Source organism: Ovis canadensis, chromosome 3 (genome assembly GCF_042477335.2).
Source record: "Ovis canadensis isolate MfBH-ARS-UI-01 breed Bighorn chromosome 3, ARS-UI_OviCan_v2, whole genome shotgun sequence".
NCBI classification, from domain to species: Eukaryota; Metazoa; Chordata; class Mammalia; order Artiodactyla; family Bovidae; genus Ovis; species Ovis canadensis.
In genome coordinates this window covers 100522373-100540117 of record NC_091247.1, presented here as the reverse complement: position 1 = coordinate 100540117, position 17745 = coordinate 100522373, and the positions used below count along the sequence as shown (strand labels likewise).

At 49.4% G+C, this 17745-nt stretch overlaps 1 protein-coding gene and 1 long non-coding RNA gene across 3 annotated transcripts in view; one reads left to right on the top strand and one right to left on the bottom strand.

The window, feature by feature from the left end:
• The window catches only part of TBC1D8 (TBC1 domain family member 8), a 137997-nt gene extending 126367 nt beyond the window's left edge, over positions 1-11630 (bottom strand). For both annotated transcript variants that reach the window (XM_069583818.1, XM_069583820.1), the window contains exon 1: positions 11283-11630. In XM_069583818.1, coding sequence (XP_069439919.1) covers positions 11283-11409 — 127 coding nt within the window. In that variant the 5' untranslated portion in view covers positions 11410-11630. The remainder of the gene's footprint in view (positions 1-11282) is intronic.
• Positions 11631-11703: 73 nt separating this feature from the next.
• LOC138437120 (uncharacterized) lies at positions 11704-16256 on the top strand. The gene is made up of 2 exons (XR_011255779.1): positions 11704-11946; positions 15831-16256. It is a non-coding gene; the product is annotated as an uncharacterized lncRNA (long non-coding RNA).
• The last annotated feature ends 1489 nt before the right edge of the window (positions 16257-17745 follow it).

The following is a 17745-nucleotide window of genomic DNA, read 5'->3' as shown; positions in this document are numbered from 1 at the left end:
GGTTGGATCTCCTTGCAGTCCAAGGGACTCTCAAGAGTCTTCTCCAACACCACAGTTCAAAAGCATCAATTCTTCGGCGCTCAGCTTTCTTCACAGTCCAACTCTCACATCCATACATGACCACTGGAAAAACCATAGCCTTGACTAGATGGACCTTTGTTGGCGAAGTAACGTCTCTGCTTTTTAATATGCTGTCTAGGTTGGTCATAACTTTTCTTCCAAGGAGCAAGCGTCTTTTAATTTCATGGCTGCAATCACCATCTGCAGTGATTTTGGAGCCCAGAAAAATAAAGTCAGCCACTGTTTCCACTGTTTCCCCATCTCTTTGCCATGAAGTGATGGGACCAGAGGCCATGATCTTAGTTTTCTGAATGTTGAGTTTTAAGCCAACTTTTTCACTCTCCTCTTTCACTTTCATCAAGAGGCTCTTTAGTTCTTCTTCACTTTCTGCCATAAGGGTGGTGTCATCTGCATATCTGAGTTTATTGATATTTCTCCCGGCAATCTTGATTCCAGCTTGTGCTTCTTCCAGCCCAGTGTTTCTCATGATGTACTCTGCATAGAAGTTAAATAAGCAGGGTGGCAGTATACAGCCTTGACATACTCCTTTTCCTATTTGGAACCAGTCTGTTGTTCCATGTCCAGTTCTAACTGTTGCTTCCTGACCTGCATGCAGGTCTCTCAAGAGGCAGGTCAGGTAATCTGGAATTTCCATTCTTTCAGAATTTTCCACAGTTTATTGTGATCCACACAGTCAAAGGCTTTGGCATAGTCAATAAAGCAGAAATAGATTTTTTTTTAACTCTCTTGCTTTTTCAATACACATATTATAAGTGTAAAATTCTAAACTGATTTCTTCTCTAGAGGAAAACAAATCCAGAATAGATATATTTAATTCCAAATGAAAGATATGCCTGCCAATGCAGGAGACACAGGTTCAATTCCTGGTCCGAGAAGACCTCACATGCTGCAGAGCAACTAAGCCCGTGCACCACAGCTCCTGAGCCCGTGCTCTAGAGCCCGGAAGCCATAAAGGCTGAAGCCCTGAGCCCCCAGAGTCTGTGCTCTGCAACACGCCCAGGCACCGCGATGAAGAGTAGCCCTTGCTCACCGCAACTAAAGAAAGCCTGCAGGTAGCAGCAAAAACACAGCACAGCCAAAAATAAATTCTAAAAATTTTTTTTTTAATTTTTAAATAGAAAGGGAAAATTAGAAAGAAAAAAAAAAGTACCTGGTTAGATTAGATGCATTTCTGAAAACAAGTTTTAAGCCTCTGTGAAACTGACATACCCCACATATCCAAGACGCTTTGAAGGCTAAATATAGTTTACCGAGAGGAGAAATGTCTGAAGCACGGGTGGTCCAGGAATCACGGCCTTTGAGGCACTCATGCTACACTGCTTCAATGCCTCTCCTGATCCTCCTGGCCAGAAAAATGCCAAGCTCTCCCAAAGCATCCATTCTGTCTTTTATCCAGTTTACACATGCATGGAAAGAAATATCTAATTGCACAAGGCTCATGAGAAACCCAGCAGCCCCCTCAACCCCTCCCTGCTCCCACTTCCCAGCTCCCAGAAAGCAACTGCTCCCAACTCTTTACTGGCTCTTTTCCCATTTACTTCCACTTCTGCAAGGAACAGGTGGGTACCACTACTATCATCTTCCTTGCGGGCATCGGCTGGCAACTTTCAGAAACCAAGTATGTATTAATAGCTGGGGTTCACTCAGCACCCCCACCTGCCATTCACCCAGTGAGGCAACAGCCTGGTTAGATCACCAGTGGGTATTTACATTACTGTAAAGACAACTGAGACACTAACATTGTTGAGAAATGTCACCAAGAGCTGAGTTTTGCAGTAAAAGGATGAAACCTTTCCTACCCTACCCAGCTGTCTATTTTCCCTGGAATCGACAACAGGCCCGGGATTCTTGGCTGACTCACCCACAAGCTCACGCCTGGTGAGCAGATCTCCCTTGAATAGCAGGGCTCTACTGGGGCTTCCCAAGTGGCTCAGCGGTAAAGACTCTGCCTGCCAGTGCAGGAGACACAGGTTCACAGCCCGGGTCGGGAAGATCCCCTGGAGAAGGGAACGGCAACCCACTCCAGTATTCTTGCCTGAGAAATCCCATGGACAGGGGAGCCTCGTGGGCTACAGGCCATGGGGTCACAAAAGAGTCGGACATGACTGAGCAGCTGAGCACACACACACATGCCCTGCTCTATCAATCAGTTTCTCTTCTCGGAGTCATCCTGGAGCCTCTGCCCTGCTCCAAACTGGACCAAGGACTAGACTCCCATCTCAGGATTTCTCCTCACTGTCATCCTGGACAGTCCTTTCCAAGGATTTCTTCTTAAACAAGTAACAAAAAGCATAAACCATTACAGGGAAAGAATGGTGCTGGCTGCGTGAAGATTAAGAATGTTAAAAGCTAGTGGGAAGCGGCTGTAGAGCAGAGGGAGCTCAGCTCTGTGCTCTGTGATGACCTAGTGGGGCAGGGGTGGGACAGAGGTCCAAGAGGGAGGGGATACATGTACACATGGAGCTGATTCGCCTCTCTGCACAGCAGAAACTAACACAACACTGTAAAGCAATAACGCGCCAATGTAAAAGTACAATAATAAAGAATAAAAAAAAATTTTTTAAGAATATTGGTTCTTCAAAAGACCCATAATGAAAAAAGCCTAGGCACACAGAGATTTTTCAATGCACATAATTGGAAACGAACACAGAACACACACACAGCTCCTAAGACACAAACCTTTCTCAAAAGGCAAGACAAGTAATTAATAAACACATAAAAAGATGCTTACTCCTGTGAAGGAAATACCACCTCCGTGGTTCTCAGACACTATTTTAATACCTACTAGACTGGCAAAAAATAACATCTCTGCCAATGTTCACAGCAGCACTATTTGTAACAGCAAAACAACAACGAGAAACCCAAATGTCAACAGACAGGAGAATGAATGAATGAATCAATCAGTAACGGCATATTTATTCAATGGGTTACTACTCATCAGGGAAAATGAATGAATACAGCTATTGAACCAGACATCACCATGGTTCAGTGTTAGAGCAACATAACTATACATGTAAAATTGTAACAGTAACATGGCGGGGCAGAAAAACAAGCTTCAGAAAAATAAACTATGATTCCCCTTGTAAAGCACTTAAAAAAAAATACATACAGGGACTTCCCTGGTGGTCTAGTGGTTAGGACTCTGCACTTCTACTGCAAGGCCAGAGGTTCGATCCCTGTTAAGGGAACTAAAATCCCCCATGCCAAGGCAGAGCCATAAATAAATAATTTTAAAAAAATACAAAAGTAAACAACCCATAGATGATTTTTTTTTAAGTGACTAATTACCATGCTTCAGCTGAGTGGAAAAAAATGTAATGCTGCAACAATGCATAGATGAGGGATACATATAAAAGTGTCAAAACTATAAAAGCATCGGCAGTACTAACACATAATTCAGTATATTAGTGCCCACAAGGGAGAGAGGGAAATATAATTAGGAAAACACACAAGGGATCTCTCAAGCACAGGAAATACTCTATTTTTTAGCAATAGCTGGTGGCTATTGTGTTACTTATACTTCACATCTGCATTATATACTCCTATGCACACAAAAGATTTCTATTTTAAAACTTCAGGCAAAGTATCATCCTGTTATATATGAATTTCCATTCTCTACTAGTAACTATTCACTTACTGAGACTATAACCAGTCACAAAATATGGTACCTTTTCCGTCAGAGATCTTATTTTTGTTATTTAATCGCTAAGTCATGTACGACTCTTAAGCAACCCACTGGACTGTAGCCCACCAGGCTCCTCTGTCCATGGGATTTCCCAGGCAAGAATACCAGAATGGGTTGCTGTTTCCTTCTCCAGGGGATCTTCCTGACCCAGGGATCGAGCCCACGTCTTTTGCATTGGCAGGAGGGCTCTTTCCCACTGAGCCACCAGGGAAGCCCAAGGACATCCTACTGGGGACTGTTTATTTTGCTGTTGATTTCTCTCCACCCCCCTTTTTTTAAGTTGGGGAAAAAAAGGAAGCAGAGAGCTAATAAATCTAGCGGTTACAACACATCTACCAAATGTTCCAGAATATTAATGCCTCAGACTCGTAGAGCTGTGTGAGTTGGGGGGGGGGGTGGTGACGTGCTGGGAAAATGCTTCTGGGTCTTCATTTACCACCGGGGAGTTCTCACAGCTGGGCTGGCATGGCTGACAAGCTACCACCAATCCTTACAAGCATGCAGGCAGACATGAGAAACAGCAGTAACAACCCTCTCTATTACCTATTCCTGTTTGCTGCATAATTTCCATGTTTAGGATGACGAAAAACATTTCTCAACCTCAAAGGCTCACAGCTATCGGTTTGACTTGGGCATTAGTGGATTCACTAAATATGCATCAAGAGTGCTCTATTGACAGCAAGGATTCCAGTGCTGGTGGCGAACCGGGGACCCTTCTTCAGGAGCTCGAGGTCTGCTTTGCACAGATAAAGCCACAAAGAGCCACACAGTAACAAACAGCAGTCAGTGTTATAAAGCAAAAGTGAAGGGGGACTTCCAGTGGTTAAGAATCTGACTGCCAATGCATGGGGGCATGGGTTCAATCCCTGGTCCAAGAAGATTCCACATACCTCGGGGCAATTAAGCCCGTGCACAGCAACTACTGAAGCACCTAAAGCCTGCGCTTGGCAACAAGAGAAGCCGCCGCAATGAGAAGCTCGCACACCATACCTAGAGAGTAGCCCCAAGATTGCTGCAGTCAGAGAAAGCCCACACCCAGTAACAAAGACCCAGCACAGCCAAAAATAAAACACTTTCTTTAAAAAAGAAAAGAAGAAAAAAGGTAGAGGGCAGGGCAGGACAGGATGGGCGTGGGGGCCCCATCTCTAGGCAATGGCGCTCAAGTTGAGACTGCAAGAGGAGGTGGGAGCACCCAGGCAGAGGGCACAGCTTGTGAAGACCCAAGGAGAGCAAAGTGACCTACATGCTGGAGGGTCTTTTGCTCAAGAGCAGAAGGCGGAGGAGATACAGCCTTAGAGGCAGTGCAGGGGTCGCTCATCACACCCCAGGAGCCATGAAAATACGCTAGGGCTGCTCTTTAATTTTGCTGTGGCTGATGTTTTTCAGTTGCTCAGCTGTGTCTGAATCTTGGCAACCCTATGGACTGTAGCCCACCAAGCTGCTCTGTCCTTGGGATTTCCCAGGCAAGAATACTGGAGTGGTTTGCCATTTCCTTCTCCAGGGGATCTTCTCCACCCAGGGGTCGAACCCAGGTCTCCTGCATTGGCAGGCAGGTTCTTCACCACTGAGCCCTCTGGGAAGCCTGCTCTTTGATAGATTAAAGTTTTACAAAATGAAAGGGGGGGACATCTGTGCTGGAAATATGATCAGATTTACTACTTTCGTTTTAAATAAATCCCTCCCTTATCCAGCACTGCCAGAATGTGGAGTCAAGATCATGAAATCCTAACCCTTCACAGGGAGCAAATGAATTCTTCAAACGCTCCAAGCCTCTCAGTCATTTTGAGCTCTTCCTAAAGAACCCCAATTAGGCTGAAATAGCGTTCACCACTCCACCAATTTGTACCTCATATTATTTTCTAGAGTGACACAACCCGGGCCTCGTTTGATTATCCAATTACAAACGCATGGCCCTTGTTATGTTCTCATTAAACATGCATCTGTTGGGGCCCCCAGAGCTTTTGTTAATGGCTTATCAGTGCTTAGAGATATGCCCGTTATTTTACTTATATGAACCTTCTGATTTACGCTCCTGGAATCAAAGTACTTCCTTTGTTTGTGATTTCTTCCTTGCCCTGCTTTGGAAAAACAAAACCAAAGCATGTTAAGACTCTAGGGCCAGTATCTGGGGAGCGCGCACCATGCAACAGCAGCCTATGGGAGCCGAAAAGCTTTTCTGTCGGTGGTGGGGAAGTAATCCACCACCACCTTCGGCAGCCTGAGCAGGACCCCAGTTGATGTCAGACAGACTAGTCAAGAAAGGCCACACAGGTGCTGGGCTTCAACACTGCAGCTATGCAAGCCTCGGGACCGTCCACGTGAGTCCCTAGATGACACTCTCCCCGTCGGGGGCACTGTCCTGAAGGCAGGAGACAATTCACCCTGGCCACAGCCGGCCCCTCACACTCAGTTCCCTTTATTAACTAGGTGGTCCAAGACCACCTCAGATCCTGCTGGCACAAATTGCTATTAAATAGTTCATCTTCTGGACCTCCTTCGTGGCACAGGGGATAAGAATCTGCCTGCTGATGCAAGGGACTCCAGTTCGATCCCTGGTCCAGGAAGATTCCACGTGCCCCGGGGCAATGAAGGCCCGACACTGCAGCCACTGAGCCTGTGCTCTAGAGCGCAAGAGCCACGATTGAAGACGGCGGGCCCTGGAGCCCGTGCTCCCCAACAAGAGAAGCCACTGCAAGAACACCCCCGTCTCTCTGTAACTAGAGAAAGCCCGCGCACAGCAACAAAGACCCAGCGCAGCCAAAAGCAAGACTGAGACAGTAAACGTGAAGATTTTTAAAATATAAATAAAAAATATAAAATATTTCCTCTTCTAATTACATCTGGTAAATCCTGCAGTAATGGATAAGTGACTGTTTCTTGCATCCTTCACTACAATGCAACTAACTTTTTTGGCAACACTTTTGTTCTAAAAGCCCTCTTATTACTCAACTTTTTAAATGTCAGTTTGCTCTTTTCCTTTAAAACTACTAGGTGACGTGCACAACTAAGCCCTTGCTGTATAACGTTTATTTTCATTCTAACCCTTATTATAATCAGAAGCCTTTCACATTGCTGATGGGGTGTAAGATGGGATAGTCAAGGTGGAAAACACTTCTAACCCTCTAAAGTTTCTGTCCCTGCCTTAAGGCAGAGTTATAACAAAGGCTCAAAGAAACCAAATAAACTAGCCCAGATTCGTACCCAGCAGACTTATCTTGACTCCAAACCCCGTGTTTTCCACCCCCAGCCCATACTTCCTCCCATGTCCCTAACAGTTAGGAAATTGGTTAGCCCATAACTGCACCAAGTACGGTGACAGGAACAAGGGCCGAGGGAAACACCCTGAAAAGCAGAAAACATCAGCATGGGATTCAAATGATAACTTTTAAAGTGCCAGCCTCTTTGGGGAAAGGACTGCACAATCATACAGCAATGCACATAATGAAACACTGAAAAATAAATGCGCCCTTCAGATTCAGAGGGGCACAGATGGGTGGTGACACTTGGTCTTTACAGGTCCATTTATGTGGCTCATTGTAAGCGCATCAGAGAACCTGGCGAGGAGGGGAAGTGGTGTCCTTCTGCCCACCACCCCCAAAGGCTAAGTGGCCCAACTCTGTTCTCCCAGGGCTGACTGCACGACTGTATCCACAGGAACGCTGTAGAGCTTCCTCCTCTCCAGGGCAGCAAGAATCACTGTCAGGGGAGTTTTGGAAACATCTTAAAATACTGTGTTCAGTCACCAAGTTGAACTGGAGGTGAAGGTCACTGCCTTCTGCCGCCACACCAACCCCTCCTCCTCAGCCTGGGATCTTCTCAAGGCAGGTGCCTGAGGCTGGCAAGAGAAGCCACCTAAGAGGCTGATGCCCTGCTCCTCGGCCTCGAAGGAGGGAGCCACCAAAAGAGGCTTCAATCCCCACCCACTCCCCCCAGCTTTCCGGTGGTCAGCCTGCAGGTACACAGAAAGCAGAGGACACAGAGGATATGCTTCCTGTCCCTTGTGACCAGCTCAGGCTCAGTCTGAAAGCTGGGCCTTCACACCCACCTAACCTTGGAGAAAAATATGGGCTCAATCATTCACGCGTGGCCTCATCCATCTATTTAGCCTACAAACGTTAACTGACCCTATGCTATCTGCTAGGCACCACCATGGGCAAAACACCTGCCCTCACAGAACAGATAATTTAGTAGGGGAAACCATGAACAGAACACATAAGTGCGTCGGATATCAGAAAATGAAGGACTTCCCCGGTGGTCCAGGGGTTAAGACTCTGAGCTGTCAACGCAGGGAGCACAAGTTCGATTCCTGGTTGGGGAATCAAGGTCTCACATGCCACACAGCGTGACCAAAAAATAATAAAAAACTATTTCAAATAAGAAAGAAAAAGTGAGAAAGGGCTATGGAGAAAATAAAACGAGATGTGCATAGGGAATGTATTTGTGTAAGTCGGAGGATGAATTACAATCCTCAATGAAACAAAACCTCCTCTTTCTGAAGGTGGGCAAGCTTTCAACATGTCATACTACTTTAAAACGCCAGTGGGAACCTCACATGTTTGAGACTCTGCTACCTAATCTCATGGCATCACCGATGCAATGGACATGAACTTGGGGAAACTTACAGATGGTGAGGGACAGAGAGGCCTGGCAAGCTGCAATCCACGGGATTGCAAAAAGTCAGACACAGCTGGACAATTGAACAATAACAACAACCTAATCTCAAACTCTGCATCACGCTTCCTTTTACTGCTCCTGCACCTTTTATTTCCAATCCTTTTAACCACCTGCTACTTGCCTCTCTCCAAAGAAGAGCCTAATAACCAGCCAGAATGTGCGCCCATTAATTTCTTGGATCAACTCAGCCTAAGCTTTAAATCTTTGAAATAAACTGCTAAAAAAATTGCCATGTGAGAAGTCTGTCGGTTCTGAAAACCATACCAACACGGAGCTGCCCCAGTGTCACTTCAGTTTTGATTTCACAACATTCGTAAGGCCCCAGTTAGACCAGCTCACCAGTGGATGGAGCAACGGAGTTGCCTAATCGGCACAGCCACAGGCTCCCCGCTGAATGCCCAAAGGTGGGGTGTCCACTGCTGAGGGGATGCCACCCTTTCACAATCAGAAGGAGGTTCTGTGTGTGCTCAGTGGGGTCCGACTCTTTGCGACCCTGCGGTCTGTAGCCCGCCAAGCTCCTCTGTCCCATGCGATTCTCTAGTCAAGAATACTGGAGTGGGTTGCCATTTCCTTCTCCAGGGGATCTTTCTGACCCAGGGATCAAACCCCACGTCTCCTGCATTGGCAGGCAGATTATTTACCACTGAGCCAGCTGGGAAGCCCCAGAAAGAGGTTCTGAGTCTCCAAGAAATAAAGCAAAATGTCAGGGGTCTTTTTCTGGGGATTTTTCTTCCCTTTTTTCAGCTGATTTACTTCCTTTAAGAATAAGAAAACTGGGGACTTCCCTGGTGGCCCAGCTGCTAAGGCTCTGCCCTCCCAATGCAGGAGGCCCAGGTTCAATCCCTGCTCAGGGAACGAGGTCCCACATGCCACAACTAAAGATCCTGCAGGCCACCACTAAGACCCGGCACAGCCAAATAAATAAAAATATTATAAAAGTAAGAAAATTGTGCATATTCACAGCAAGCCAAAACCACAGTCAAGCCCAAGTAAGACCAAAGGCAGAGGCACTCTTTGATGTTGGAATGCAGTGGAAGAAGGCACATCATTTTGAGTTTTTCTAAGACAGACGGGGAATCCCACAGACAGAGGAGCCTGGCAGGGGTCCATGGAGGCACAAAGAGTCGGAGGAGACTGAGCAACTGAGCAGCAAGACCGACTGGACCACAAAACAGGCTCTCCAGAACGGAAGCGGTCCTGAACCTGTCTTAGTCACAGGACCGTAAGCTTCGCCCTCTGGGTCTGGACCGTCTCCCCTGCCCGATGGTGAATAACCTGAAGTCTTTCCCAACACAGCGTCCACGGAACCGAGTTAACAAACGCTTGCTGAACCAATATTCCTCATGCTTCCTATTTCAGGCTCTGTTTTCACCCTCTACTAAAGGAGGCCCATTGTAGGCCAAGTTCTGTGCTGAACACACCAAAGGTTAAAGCTCCGCTGGGCTAAAAGGTCGAGGAGGGGACAGACCCCTCCTCCAGACTTTTCTCCTCTGAGAAAAGGATGCCACCCCTCCAGGATGCCACTCACCTCCACTCCCCAAGAGCCCGGGCACCAGGAGCCACTGTGCTGCTCAGGGGCCCACCAATGACCCCTTTGACCTCTGAGCTCCCTTACTCAGAGCCTCAAACAGTTCCCAGAGCAGGAACACCTGCCGTCCACCTGTTCCCACTGACCACCACCCCACTGCCCCTTCCAACCAGAAATCGCACCAACTCCAACTGACTCCTTGAGACTCAGTGAAGTCTGCCCTCCCTAAGGAATCTGGCTGCCAGCTTCCAGGCCTCTTCAGCCTAAAGTATGGGCAGAGTAAAGCAAGCCCTGGCACTTGGTTCTGCCCTTTCAGGATGTACTAATCGCATTTCCCTCATCGGGCCTGGAGAGCCTCCCTCAGAATAAGCAGACAGTAGAATCAGCAACAGGGAGCCAGGCTGAGCCCCTCGGCTGCTCCCTCCCTGGCCTTGGTCTCCTTCCTCCTGGGTATAAGGAGGGACGAGATGGGAAGCTCTAAGGTTCCTTTTACTCTGATTCCAAAATCTGAAATTCCATATGGGTTCCCTATATGCAACTGAGAAAGGTTCCTATTATTCCTCCACTGACCTTTCAAACAGGTGTCCCCGCTGATGCAAACTCTCCAAATTCTTGATTTTCAAAGAGTTTTGGATCTTAAATTTGGGGGCGGTGTGGTAAATAAAATTTACAAGTCTGAGTTTTTTTTCCTCCTTTCATTCCTAGAAAGAAAGTGAAAGGGTGGGGGTGGGGAGCTGACCCGCACGGTTTCACTACTAGGGTCACGAGCTCGGGATTCGCTCCACCTGGGTTTCTCCTCCGGGCGTGTAGACCATGCGCGGCCCGCCGCGCCCGACCAGCAAATCCCCCCGACAGTCTCAAATTGCCAGGGCCTCCCGAGCCTCGTCTCGCCGGGGGTTGGTCAAGCGTCCCTACCGCGGCGCCACTTGGAGCCTCGGGCGCGTCCAGATGGCCGGGCGGCCCCGCTGTCACCTGGCCCCGCTCCGCCCGGCGCGGCCCTCGCTCCAGCGCAGGTCTCTCCTTGGCTTCCCGAGTCAAGCCTGGCCTCCAGGAGGCCCCCGGGCCCGGCGGCGAAGGCACCTGCCCCGCCCGGGGAAGTGCACGAGCCCGAGAGTCCCTCCGGCCGCCACCTCGACGGGAGCGTACAGGAGAAACGCAGGAGAAAGGAAAACATGCCCGAGGCAGGGCCGACTCAGCCCGGCGTCTCCCCAGAAACCGCCACCTGCGCCGCACGCAGCCCGGGACTGGGGCCGCGGGCCCGGCGGGGAGCGAGGTCTGGGCCAGGCCACCCGCCCGCCGCGGCGCGCCCCTTACCCGTGAGCCGGCCGCCCCCCTCGCCGTGCCCGCGGCGCCGCTGCAGGATGAAGTAGCAGTTGCTCTTCTGAGTCACCCAGAGCTTCAGAGCGTTCTTCAGCAGCACCTCCTCGGGCTTGAGCCACATCGCAGCGGTCCGGCCGCGCCCGCGGGCCCCGGCTCACATCGCCCCGGCCGCCGGGCCGAGCCCGCTCGGGAGGAGGCGGCGGGAGCGCAGCCTGCGGGCGCCCTGCGCTCCGAAGTCCGGGGAGCGCGGCCGGCGCAGCTCGCCCCGGCAGCCCGCGCAGTCCTCGTGCCGGCCCCGCCCTGGGCCCGCCCCCGGTCCGCCCCGGACCCGCCCCCAGGCACGCCCACCGCCTGCGCCCCGCCCACCCCCCCTGCTCCCGTGGGGACGTCTTGATTTCCGAGTCCTGGCGGCTCCAGGCAGTTCCGGAGTGGAGGGAGGAAGTCCGATCCCGGCTGCTCCCCGCCTCTTCGCCAGCGCTCGCTGGGGGCGCCAGGGCCCCTCTCCCTTCCTCCGCCCCTGCGGGGAGGCAGTCCGAAGAGCAGCAACTGCAGCACGAAGAGAAGGAGGAGATGGGGGAAAGGCGTCTTGTCACAGCTGCAGGTTGCCGGCCTAGGGCCTTTATGTTTTGGGGAACAGCATGCACGCCATGAAAGGCAAGTGTGGCATGTAAAACAATAAGCGGGGCTTTCTTGGTGTCTCAGTGGTAAAGAATTCACTTGCCATTGCAGGAGACAGGGGTTTAATCCCTAGGCGGGAACGATCCCACATGAGTTGGAACAACTAAGCCCGGGCACCACGAGTACTGAGCCCATGTGCCTCAGCTACTGAAGCCAGCAGGCCCTAGAGCCCATGCTCCGCACAATGAGAGGCCCACACAGCGCAACTGAAGAGTAGCCCGGCTCTCCACAAATAGAAAAAAACCCGAGCAGCAAGGAGACCCAGCACAGCCAAAGCTGAATAAGTAGAATTTATTTTAAAATAACAAGAAACAGGGACTTCCCTGGTGGCCCACTGGCTAAGACTCCAAGCTCCCAATGCAAGAGGCTGGGCTTCGATCCCTGGTTGGGGAATTAGAACCCACATGGAGAAGGCAATGGCAAGCCACTCCAGTGTTCTTGCCTGGAGAATCCCAGGGACAGGGAGCCTGGTGGGCTGCCATCTATACGGTCGCACAGAGTTAGACACGACTGAAGCGACTTAGCAGCAGCAGCAGCTGCTGCAACTAAGACTCCTCGAAGCCAAATATATAAAAAAATAAATAAGTCACATTTTTATAAGTAACCAAAAAATAGCATTGAAAAACTAAATTTTTCCTCTGCTTTTTAAAAATGCTGAGTGTACGCTCTCGATGCACTCAGGAGTGATCCCACCAGTCTGCTGAAGAGGGGTGATGCTGTAGGAATCTGAAGGGAGTGTCAGACCAAGCTCAACACTGCACAACCCTCGTGGGCACGGGAGATGCCTGTATGAGGACTCCCATGCAGGTCCCCTACCCAGGAACGAAACCAGGCACGTTGGTTCTCAGAGAATTGAAAAGCTGGGAAATATGGAGTAGGTGACAGTAAAGAAAAGCTATAGGGAAAGTGGAGGGTTGGGCTTTAAAAGTGAGTATTTCCAATAGATATGTGGTAGCAGTTGGGAAAATCCCCTGGCGATGGGCATGGCTATCCACTCCAGTATTCTGGAGAATCCCATGGGCTAGAGAGCCTGGCAGGCTACAGTCTGTGGAGCGGCAAATAGTGATTAACACTTTCACTTTTCAGCTGGCCTTGAACAGTTGGGCGTGGGGGAGGCGGGGCTCGGAGCAGTCTCCTGGAGGAGGCAGTTAAATCCAACATCCTAGAAAGAGAGGAAAAGAAGCTCTGTCAACATGACCCTTAGGTTTTGACAAAGGGACTCCTGACAAAATGTGACTGTTTGTTAGGACAAATTGAAAAGCAGAAGTAAAGTAAAGCCACCACCAGACTACTGGGGGCTGAGTAGAGCTCCTTTAGTGGAGCCCAAGAGTCCGTTCACAGAGGATCAAAGAGATCAGCTCGAAACCGGGCCTGACCCAGCAGGTGAGATGCCAGGTGAGAGGTCGTGTGGAGAACAAACAGGACCGCTCACCCAGGGGGCCAGTTCTGTTGTCCAGAACCGCAGGCCATGGACAGATACCCTCGGAGCTCAGCTGAGGAAGGAAGGCAGCCGTTCTGCAGGGGGACTTGGGGACCCCAGAGCATATAGAATGGGCAAGCACAACAGAAAATATCCCTTCCAGAAGCAGTCGTTGACACTCCCACAGTTGGGCTTCCCTGGTGGCTCAGTGGTAAGAATCTGCCTGCAGTGCAGGAGAGCCGGGTTCAGTCCCTGAGTCCAGAAGATCCCCCGAAAAGGGAATGGCTACCCACTCCAGTATTCTTGCCTGGAGAAACCCATGGACAGAAGAGCCTGGTGGGCTCCACAGTCCCTGGGGTCGCAAAGAGTCAGACACGACTGAGCGACTAACACACACACACAATCAGACACAGGGCCAGGCCGTGGAATTGCAGGATGAGTGGGACAGGGCCCCCGCCCTGAAGGTAGGAAAGAGGCACAGGGTGTTGTGGGGGTCATGCTCAGAACGCGGGTGCACAGAATGAAGGGGCCGTTCCTCAGGGAGAGGATGAGAAAGCCCCACGCAGCAGCCGTGGTTTGACCAGGGCTCGGGAAATGAATGTCTGGCACAAGTCAGGAGGGCGGGTCTGGTGAGCGGATCAGCCTGTGTGCTTCTGTGGCTTAGGGCACGCTTCTAGGGACAGACTGCCCTAGAAACAGATCAAATCCCAATCCAGCAACTGTTTCACCATGCACCCTTGATCTGGGCTGTAACTGCAATCTCAGGAAGCCTCAGTCTACTCAACTATAAAGTTGGGATAATCATAGCACCTCCCTTATAGGTTCTATCCAGTGTATAACATATTCACATACTTAGAACACACATAAGCACTCAATAAATGTCAGCTCTTAGCACTAAATGTACAGACGTTCTTGGAGGTGAAACCATCCACACACACACTCACCCATATTTTAAACATTATTAAGCTCTTATTGGGCTTCCCTGGTGGCTCAGTAGTAAAGAATCCACCTGCCAATACAGGAGACATGGTTTTGATCCCTGGGTCAGGAAGATCCCCTAGAGAATGAAATGGCAGCCCACTCCAGTATTCTTGCCCAGGAAATCCCATGAACAGAGGAGCCTGGCGGGCTACAGTCCATGGAGTCGAAAAGACTAGTAAACAACTGAGCGACTAAACCCACAGTACCAAGCTCTCATTATCTGCCAAGTGGTAAATATAAACTGCTGCTGCTGCTGCTGCTGCTGCTGCTGCTGCTGCTGCTAAGTCGCTTTAGTCGTGTCCGACTCTGTGCGACCCCATAGGAGCCCACTAGGCTCCCCTGTCCCTGGGATTCTCCAGGCAAGAACACTGGAGTGGGTTGCCATTTCCTTCTCCAGTGCATGAAAGTGAAAAGCCCAAGTGAAGTCGTTCAGTTGTGCCCAACTCTTAGCGACCTCATGGACTGCAGCCTACCAGGCTCCTCCGTCCATGGGATTTTCCAGGCAAGAGTACTGGAGTGGTGTGCCATTGCCTTCTCTGAAATATAAACTATATGATATTAAATCATGAAAGCAACATATGAAAGCAGCTGGGAGGGAATGGGAAGGGTCCTTTGGGGTACGGTACCCTGACCTCTCTCTCCTCCCACCCCCAAGGCTCCTGCCTGTGCCTCCCATTGATGAAGTCCAACAGAAGTGAAAAGACAGGGGAGCCCAGGATATACTGTCTGCAGAGATCAGGCTCCTAGACGCAGGGCAAGGTGGAGGTGGTCAGAGAGGGGATCCGGAGGGGCCAGTGGAGAATATCCAGCCCAAGTGGATATTGTGATGAATGGATAGATATATCTCACTGCTGCTCATCTCTGGGCACTATGGTTGGTGTTTGAAGTGTCCCCCAAATTCATAGATTGAAGCCTTGATCCCCAGTACCTTAGAATGTGACCTTACTGGGAAATCGGGCTGTTGCAGATACAATCAAGTCATATTGAGGTCTCTAGGATGGGCTCCAATGCAGTATGGCTGGCGTCCTTACAAAATGGGATATCTGGATACAGGGAGATGTGAAGACTGCAGTCAAGCTGTCACGAGTCAAAGAGCGACTAGAAGCCAGGAGAGAGGCCTGAACACATCCTCCTCTCAGAGGGAACCAACCCGGGGGCTTCCCTGGTGGTTCCGTGGCTTAGACTCTGCGCTCCCAGTGCTGGGGGCCCGGGCTCAGCCCCTGGTCAGGGAGCTAAGCTCCCACATGGCACAATGAAGAGTTTGCATGCATGCATGCCTGTGTACTGTCTCTAAGTCATAGCCCACTCTTTGCGACCCCATGGACTGTAGCCCGCCAGGCTCCTCTGTCCATGGGATTATCCTGGCAAGAATACTGGCATGGGTTGCCATTTCCTCCTCCAGAGGATCTTCCTGACTCAGGAATCAAACCCATGTCTCTTGTGTCTCCTGAATTGGCAGGCAGATTCTTTACCACTGAGTCACCTGGGAAGCCTGAGTTCTCATGCAGCAACTAAATTCCGGCATGCTACAACAAAGAATGAAGATTCCACATGCCTCAGCTGAGACCCGCTGCAGCCAGATGAATAAAAATAAATATTAAAAACAAAATTATGGTTGCCAGGGGGAAGGGATGTTAGGGACTTTGGGAACGTCATGTATACACTGCTATATTTACAGTGGGTAACCCACAAAGACCTGTTGTATGGCACACAGAACTCTCCTCAATGTTATGTGGTAGCCTGGATGGGAGGGGAGTTCGGGGGAGAATGGGTACATGTATATGTATGACTGAGTTCACCTGAATCCATCACAACAGTGTTAACCGGCTATACCCCAATACAAAGTTTAAAGTTACAAATAAATAACAACAACAACAAAAAGGAGCCAATCTCACTAACACCCTGCTCTCAAATTTCCAGAAGTGTATGACAGTGTCTGTTGTTAACCCATGCAGTTTATGGATGGTACTCTGTTAAGGGAGTCCTAGAAAACGCATGCAGTTGGCTCCTTAATCTTGCCCATGGCTGTTCAGATGCAGGCCTCTTGACCTGGGTTCCTGCAGGGACTGTGATTGATGCCAGGAGTGGCCCCAGCACACACAGTATGGAATTCTGGCTGGGCTACTAGCATATCTGTGCCTATACTGGGAGCGAGAGAACTGCGATCCTCTGTGGCGCACAGTGGCCGCCGCCGCCGCCGCCGCCGCTGCTGCTAAGGCGCTTCAGTCGTGTCCAACTCTGTGCGACCTCACAGACGGCAGCCCACCAGGCTGGGATTCTCCAGGCAAGAACACTGGAGTGGGTTGCCATTTCCTTCTCCAATGCATGAAAGTGAAAAGAGAAAGTGAAGTCGTTCAGTCGTGCCCGACTCTTAGAGACCCCATGGACTGCAGCCCACCAGGCTTCTCCGTCCATGGGATTTTCCAGGCAAGAGTACTGGAGTGGGGTGCCATTGCCTCCTCCACAGTGGCCGCAGGATTACTCAAATGAGCACGGTGGTAGTGTGATGGGCAGAGGGAGGACAAGGCTTGGGGGGGGTGGGGCTCTTGCCTCTGACGCACTGGTTGCCATGGCAACAATGATAATTACAAGGCGTGTAGAGTGAGATGGCTATTTCTGACTGCCCTGAAGGGTTGATTTTTTTTTAATAACATGAAGTTTTCAATTTAATTTCAAGATGCAGGTATAGTGAAATTCAAGGAAGCCTTAATCTGGTACAGCTGCAGGACAGACAAGGGTCATCCTCAGATCCTAAATATAATTGTTCAGAGAAGGAGGGTTAAATTGGGAGGTTGGAACTGACATATACAGACTACTATAAATAAAATAGATAACTAATAAGGACCTACTGTATTACACAAGGACCTCTACTCAATACTCTAATGGCCTGTGTGGGAAAAGAATCTAAAAAAGAGTGGATATATGCATATGTATAACTGATTTACTTTACTGCACACCTGAAACTAATCCAACATTGTAAATCAGTTAAACTCCAATACATTTTTTTTAATTTTTAATGTTTTTCAGGTCATAAAGTTGTTGCAAAATTCTTTTTTTCTCATTTTTCTTTATTAAGCTATAATTGATTTACAATATCATGTTAGTTTCAGGTGTATAACACAGTGATTCAGCTGTATATATGTATGTATATATATATCCTTTTTTTTTTTTCAGATTCTTTTCCCTTTGTTGCAGAGTTTAAGTGTTCAACCTCAGCAAGTCTCTTGCTAAGATTAAGACATTGACAGGAGAGGAGCAGGACCACAGACTGTGAAGGGAATATTTGGGTGAGGCAGAGACAAAGTGATAATTATGTGAGACCATAGAGATGTTAGCTAATGCTACAATGGCTTTCATAATGCAATATAGTGTGTAACA